Below are 7456 nucleotides of genomic sequence, written 5' to 3' on the forward strand. Positions count from 1 at the left end.
CCATATTCACCCGCGCCCCCCAAGCAAATGCACCAGCGGTCGATGCGGATGTAGGGACACAGCCCGGCTGCGGCCACACGCGCGGGAATCATACACTACACATGCTCTCAAAAGTGTCTGTTAAGTGCTCTGTTGTAAGAGAGAAACCTCAATTTAACTATTAACACTTGGTTATTTATGTATAAAATAACAGTTACGTAGGAGAGAGTCCTTACTGCCTGCGGTGCTTGGAGTTGGGCTAAGTGGACCAGTACAGTCCCAGGCTCTAAGGAGTGGCTCTCGTAGGAGCTAGAAGTCTATGAGCTCAGCATTCTCCTCCAGCACAGAGGCGGGGCTCCTTTGTGTGGTAGCACCCCTTGTACCTCCACAAAAGCGCAATCCACACACCAGTGTGCCAGCTAGACTGGGAATTCCCAACCAAGTAAGTCCCTTTTTCCGATTCCTTTCCCCGTCTTCCTTCCTCCCATTTCCACGAGTGACTCTAGCTTGCTGTTATCTTCTCAGAACTTCGCTCTTCCTTCCATTCTCTGTCTGCCTCTTTCTCTCAGTTTGGTCTGCAGATTGGTTAGGTATTTATCCAAAAAAAAAAAAAAAAAAAAAAAAAAAAAAAAAAAAAGAAGGGAGAGCGCTGGCACCAGAGACCACGGGGAGGGTTGACCAGAGAAGGATGCTGGCAGCAATACCACACAAGCCTGCGAGGTTCTCGGAAAACTTTTTATTAAGTCAAGAGCATAGATATTGCTTTGGCAAAGGGTGGGGGCTGTGAGTGGTCACACGGATTTGAGGTAGAAAGAGGGTGGGGGTAGGGAGATATATACCTGAGAGTAACAGGCATGATAGGTAGTTTAAATATGTTATAAAATACGGCAACGAAGGGGAAAGCTTTTATTTAGAAAGAAAAGGAAAGAAATGGAGGAGAAAGAAGGAGAGGAAAGAGAGGGTAAGGGGACGAGGATGGAGAAAGAAAAGGGAGGGGGGGGAAGAGAAGGTATGGAAGGGGAGGGAGGAAAAGAAAGGGAAACATTTCCCTTGGAAAGCGGAGGTGCTACGGAGGGAGGGAATCAGTGCCTTCCCTCTAGATAGGAAGTGCAGCGACAAAAAAGGAAAAAACACCGCTGTTCCGAAAAGAACGACCCAGGCAGCGTCCGTCTTCCTGGTAAGAAACTACTGAATACTCTTATTGCATTTTAACTCGAGAAGGCGTCCGGGGGTACTGACGCAGAGCCCCGGAGACAAGAGAGCGAGCCAGACAGAGGCACGAGTACGGCCTTTGGGGTTGAGTTCCACCCAGACCGGTTGGAAGGATGCGTCTTTGGGTGCCTGGGTTTCAGCAGTCCCTCCTTTCTTGCGTCGAGCCTCCAAGAGCCGCCCTTGGCGGGAAGTGAACATATATATAAATTTCTCTTTCTCTTACTGTATTAACAAATTCAAATGACATTGCACGTGCGATCCTAGTGGGTAGTTGCAGCAGCCGACCCGTCGGCGCTCCGCAGAGACAGGGCGAGGCGAGCGCGCAAACCGCGGGAACCCGGAGGCCGGCCTTGGCCGCTGCGTCCTTCTCCTCTGCGGGTGGCCAGGTGGGCCAGCGGCAGCCGGGTCCTCGGCGCCGGCCTGGTCTCACTGATTTAGCTCCAGCGCCCAGACTTGCTGAGGCCAGCCGGTGCGCCCTTTAATCCTCTTCTCGCCTGGCCCCAGGGCAGGAGGAAAGCCTTCGTGCTGAGGCTGCCAACGGACACAAACAAAAAAACAAAAAAGCAAGAAAGTCAGGTTTAAGTTACTCAGTTCGGTCTCCCCGGCTTGGAGGGGAACATGTCGGGAGCAGAAACTGGGCGTCTTTAAATAAGTGACAGATGTCTGTTTGTGAAGCAGACAATCAGGATAATAAATCTGCCTTTATGCTCTAAATTTCTAGGATCCCGGATGGTCTGAACAACTTGGGAAGGTTTGGGGAAGTCTGGGGAAGCTGACTTTTTTTTTTAAGGCGTCTTGGGGGCAGAGAGAGCAAGCATCTCAGGGGACTGGTGTGGAAGAGTGGGAATGGTAATCCACTTGGTGTATAACTTGTTCCAGGTTTTCAGCCTGTGCATCTGGGCTGGGATGCACAGTTGGGTGCTAGTACCGGGTGCCGGAAGCCTCCCTCACTATGCAGGGAGGAAAGAATTGGCCTGGCCTCCACAGTCCTTCTGCCCAGCTCTCCTAGCAGGAACCCAGGGTGGTGCTACTTGCAAGAGGCAGTGCCCTACCAGGGTCAAGACTGGCCCTCGCTACCAACAAGGTGCTCCTTGGCTCTGTCAGCCCGCATCTCCAGCAGCCCAGGCCTCAGGCAGCTGAGGCTGGAAGTCTGTCTTTCCGGTGGCTCCAGGTAAGCTATCCCTGCTTTGCCACAGGCCCTGAGGGTCAGATAAAAACCTGCAAAGCTCCCCAGTCCGTTCTAATGTGCCTGGGCCTACCAAACTGAAGGAACTCAGGCGGCCAGAAGTCCCACTGCCCTGAGAAGGAAGATCACCCAAACTGGAGAAGACCCAGACAAGCTGACCGGAGGCTAGCTCAAAGGCCAAAGCTCCTTCTGCTTCTTGAACGCAAAGCCTTTGAGGTCGCCTAACCCACCACTCCCGGCAGCCAGTGAAGCAGACTGGACCCAGTGTTGAAAAACTGACTTTTTATCCTGCTTCTCCCTGATTCCTCCGGCGAGCCCCTGTTTCTCCAGTTAGTAGACCGATGGCAGTAGATAAGCCTCTCCAGTAAACCCCTTGGAAAGCGCTAATTGGTTGCACACTCAGATATTCATTCTCAAGCAAATTAAAGTAGGGAGCCCCTACTTCCATTCTTTTTTTACTTTAAAAAATTTTTGGAGAATCTCATACGTGAGTACGAAATTTACGTACTCCTACATTTACGTCATTTCCTACTTTCATTCTCAACCTGGCTTCCAGGGGAGCCAAGGGAAGGCGCAGAACTTCAAATTTAAAACAAAATATATTACACACGCAGCTTGGTGGGGAGGGGTTCAAGGTTTTTCAATTCATCCTAAGATCACCTTTAAAAAGCAAGATTCTGTGTTCACTCAGTTATGACTGAATTTAATTGTGACTCTACCTCCCTTCCGTGCACACAATGACAGACTATGACAGTCTCAGAACTCTCCCCAGCCTTTCGAAATCGCACCCAGAACAACACAGCTTTCTGGCTGTTTGCAGGCCTGCTCTTAACCCAGCTCGCACCTTTGGCTGGAGCTTACAAGCCCCGCGACTCACCAACTCCCTTTTCCGCTTGCTCTCCCGGCCGCCATCCGCCTTTTTGAGTTCAGCCTTGAAGGCCTCGGGGTCACCCGCTTGTGCATCCTTGGCCAGCACATCCATCAAGTAGGCGATGTAGCTGGTGGCCAGGCGCAGAGTCTTGATCTTGGAGAGCTTGGTGTCCGCGGGCACATTGGGGATGCACTCACGCAGCTCCGCGAATGCGCTGTTAATGCTCTCGGTGCGCCTCCGCTCCTTCTTGGGTCCCGAGCCTTTTCGTCTGGGCAGGCGGCCTCCGAGTGCCTCCAGCCGACCTGGGCTCTGACCTGGCCTGACATCGGGACCATAGGCAGCCGCCGCTACCGCGGTGGTAGGTGGTGGCCCGCCGGCAGAGAAATCTGGGGCAGCATCAGCGGGGCTCAGCAGCCAGCTCTGGAAGTAAGGCCGCTCCGGGTGGCAGCGGGAGGCCGGACCAAAGAGGAAGGGTTCGTGGAGCATGGGGTGCGCCGGGTGTGGGTGGTGATGGTGGTGATGGTGTGCGTAGCTACCCACGAGGTTCATGTTGGAGAGGCTCCTGGCCTGCGCCGCCAGCTCAATTAGCGCCGCCCCATGCGCCCCACAGAACGGGGCCACCCGTGGGCTCCCGGGGCCGCGAACTGGCTGGGTTTTGGAGGAGTTCTGAGCAAGGCTGGAGATGACACGCGGGACCTGCTGGCTTCTTCAGGGTTTCTGTAGGCAGAGAGGGAGAGGGTGTGGGTTTCCAGAGACCCGTTTAACCCTTCTGCGGACTTGCCATCAGGATCCTGCTTATTTAAGGCCTCGGCTTTGATGTCAACCTCTAGCTGGAGCCAATGGCAGGAGGAGGAAAGGGGGTGGCGGTCCCAAGTTTTATGCTCGGCAAGCGCCACACTGTTCTAGGCTGACCACAGGGACTGAGAGCCGGCCCCGCCTATGACCCTCCCCTCTCCTAGTTCCCCTCCTGGGAGGGCGGGGGCTGCGAACTTGAGGCCAGGCCTGCACACGCCCTGTGCTGAAGCTACCACCCTTTCCTCATGGATCCAAGGAAAGGATTCTAGAATCATCCCTTGAAAAGAGAGCCTCACCAGCACACACACACACACACACACATACATTTGATGTCACAGATAGGGACTGAGGACCAGAGCGAAACTCGCCCTTGTTTTTAGGCCTGAAATTCAGAATAGGATATTCAGCATTCCCGAACCCGAACTCTAAGGACGCTCGCTGCTCTTAACACCTCCAGCCCCGCCCTTAGGTCCTCTGCTTCGGGCTGGACCTGGAGCTACTGCCGCACAAGGTGGTTCTCGGTGGTCCAGTTCTCGCCCAGCTGCTGACTCCCAGAGGAGCCTTCCAGAGGCCGTGGTGGATGAGGGCGGGAAAGAGAGAGGGCTTCCAGCTCCTGGGCACTGACCGGTTTGTTCCGGGGTGGGGGGTTGGGGGTGGAGGCAGTGGCAGATCTCTGCTCCTCTCTCGCCTCTCAGGCGCCTGATTCGGGTGTAAACGCCGGCAGGCCGAGCTGGTGGCGAGGCAGCCTGGCGGCGCCTTGGCCCCGAGGCATCTCTGTGGCAGGACTCCCCAGTGTCTTCCGCTGATTCGCACGTAGAGCTAGGAGCCGGCGACTGCTGGGCTCCTTGCTCCTCCATCCGGCTCACCACCCGCATGAGAATGTTTGATCCAATAAAGATACCTCCACTGGAGCTGACACTGTGGGGAAACCAGCCCCTCACCCCTGCTATCCACGGAGAAACCGGCCTAGGCTACTTCACACCCACAGGCTGAGGCATGGTCTACCTGTACAGCCTTGTGCGACTCCCCTCCGGCCTAGGGCATTTTTCCGAGTTGGGATTCTAAAAAGAGATGACTTTCCAAGGATTGATAATAACCCGGGAGACCAGGATATAAGCTTCAAGTCGGGGATTCTGGGTCTTCTTTCCATGAAGTTCCCTGTCCTTAGGACCCCTCCAACCTCATCAACCTTTCTGGTCTTGCTCCTAGGTGGGTTGCGGGGGAAACGTGCCCCCTTTTCAAGTGTGAGTTAAGAGGGAAATGAGGTTATGTCAATTTCTTTTTTAATTCGCTTTTAATCCAGTCACTCAGAAGTTGCTTACTGAGGCCCATCCTGTGAGTAAGACAATTACCAGACAGGGACAGTGGGAGAAAGGCCACAGTGTGCAGACGGGAATGTGAGGCCCAGTAGCAAATGGGTAAGTAAAAACGAATGTGGAGCAGGTCGTGGACCCAGCGGATGACAGGCCCTCATGTGTAAAAGCCTAGGAACGCGTGTGTATTGAGATTCTGCGTGTCTGTGTAAACGTGGACTTCTGTGAGAATACGTTTGTTCGCATCCTCAGGGCATGGATGGAAGCTCAGACAGTCGCTGGGGTCTGAGCGCCAGGGTTCCACCTGTGGGAGCTGGCGGGGCTGTGGGCCCCGGCGGCCGTGCAGGAGTTTGTGGGCATCGGTGGAGAGAGGTCCTGGGACCCCTCTTTTCTGCCCCAGGCGAGCTGGAAACCCGTGGCGCTTGGCGCCGGCCACGCTAGGGTTGGACTGAGCCGGGAGCTGGAGGAGACTCTCCGGGAGGGCGCCGGTTCCGAAGCTGTTCCGCGAGGTCCTGCGCTTCGCAGATGGGCAGATGGCGAGACACTCTCTGAACGAAAGAACCTGGATGGTAAGAAGGAACTCCATGTGATGGGCCTCGATCCTCAAATCAGAATAGTCCTGACCTCAGCAGTCTTCACCCCGGGCACTATAATAGGTCTGTACACACAGGTTGGCCCCTTTGCACACACCAACAACGCCTGAGTGTAATTACAGGTCGCATTCCCCTTAGTAACACAATGGCATGCATACAGTATTGCAAGATCCACTCGTACCTAGGGTTTTGTTTTGTTTTGTTTTGTTTTAACACACATCTGTCACCCTCTGAGTAGGTTAAACATAGGGGCTTCCAGTTTGGGTTCTGGGGTTACAAGAAGGCCATAGTTTTACCTGAGGCATATACTTCTAAACACTGGATGCAGAGGTGCACACATGTTTTCACAGGTCCAAGCACTCTTTAATTACATTTATGTATTTGTGGAGAGCACATGGGTGCCATAGTGTGTATGTGGGGAGGTCAGAGGACAGCGTTTGGAGGCCATTCTCTTCTTCCAGTATGTAGATTCCTGAGATTAAACTCAGGGGGCCAGCCTTGGTGACAAGCACCTTTGCCCACTGAGCCCGCTTGCCGGACCACAAGCACTTATTTTATTTTAATTAACTAATTCCTTAAAAACAGAGTCTCATGTAGTCTAGCCTGGTCCTCCTGCCTCACTGAGTTCTGGGATTTCAGGCAGGAGTCACCACCACTCTTTGTATATTTTTTACAAGTTCCTCAGAGTTATATTCACAACACAAACTCTCAAAACAACAACAACAACAACAACAACCATCTTACCAGCTGGGCAATGGTGGAAGTCGTCTGAGCCAATTTGGGATGCTGAAGCAGGAGAGTGGAGTTGGTCAAGGAGTTCCATTAAATGTCTGGTAATGGACAGAAGTTAGGAGGGAGGATATCAAGCTAATGGGTTTTCTAGTTCTAATTCTGTTGTGGCTTATTTTGGTTTTGGTGGTGGATAAGGGTATAAACTAGATTCAGTACTGAAAGTGTAAGATTTAATGTGAAGTGTCACAGTTTTCTCTTTCAAATGCTTGTTCTAGCTGTATAGAAGTTCATTGAGTTGTACAGATGTTGGGTCTGGTTATTTTTGGTGTGTGGTGTTTTTATTTATTTGCAAGTTTTTTAATAATAAAGTTTATTTAAAAAAAATTTTAAATGTCAGATCCAGCAGCACTAAACGCCAGTCTCAAAACCAACAATAGCATCAGTCTTTCCCCAAACCACACACACACACACACACACACACACACAGACAAAAAATCCACCAGACAACATGCATATATACTAATATTCACAAAAAGACATTCTCACCCATTGACAAGCTCCACAGCAGCATTCAAGTCAAAGTCTCTGTATTCAATTCCCTCTGCATGTGCTGCATGGTTTCCAAACACCGTGTGCATTCGGGGCTTTGCATGTTTTTCCCAGCCTTAGAAGATAATCACATTGACAAAATGAAATTGTCCAGCGGTGCTTATATTATCAGGTCACCCACAAGGACAATGGACAATCACGTAGGGTCACACTAGCATCTATATAA

At 52.1% G+C, this 7456-nt stretch overlaps 1 protein-coding gene across 1 annotated transcript; it reads right to left on the minus strand.

Moving 5' to 3' along the window:
* Positions 1–811: 811 nt before the first annotated feature.
* Hand1 (heart and neural crest derivatives expressed 1) lies at positions 812–3893 on the minus strand. Its single transcript, XM_059269344.1, has 2 exons — positions 3255–3893; positions 812–1722 (listed from the first exon to the last, which is right to left on the minus strand). Exons 1-2 carry the CDS (start codon positions 3795–3797, stop codon positions 1618–1620), a joined length of 648 nt encoding a protein of 215 aa, XP_059125327.1. The 5' UTR covers positions 3798–3893; the 3' UTR covers positions 812–1617.
* Between the last annotated feature and the right edge of the window lie 3563 nt (positions 3894–7456).

This window comes from Peromyscus eremicus, chromosome 8a (assembly GCF_949786415.1).
Source record: "Peromyscus eremicus chromosome 8a, PerEre_H2_v1, whole genome shotgun sequence".
Taxonomy (NCBI): domain Eukaryota; kingdom Metazoa; phylum Chordata; class Mammalia; order Rodentia; family Cricetidae; genus Peromyscus; species Peromyscus eremicus.

Bases quoted from the DNA above. Each gene is read 5' to 3' on its own strand.
- Hand1 (XM_059269344.1), bottom strand. From the start codon at position 3,797: ATGAACCTCGTGGGTAGCTACGCACACCATCACCACCATCACCACCCA. The intron at 1,723-3,254 runs GTGAGTCGCGGG...GTCCGTTGGCAG, and splicing joins GCAAGCGGAAAAGGGAGTTG to CCTCAGCACGAAGGCTTTCC.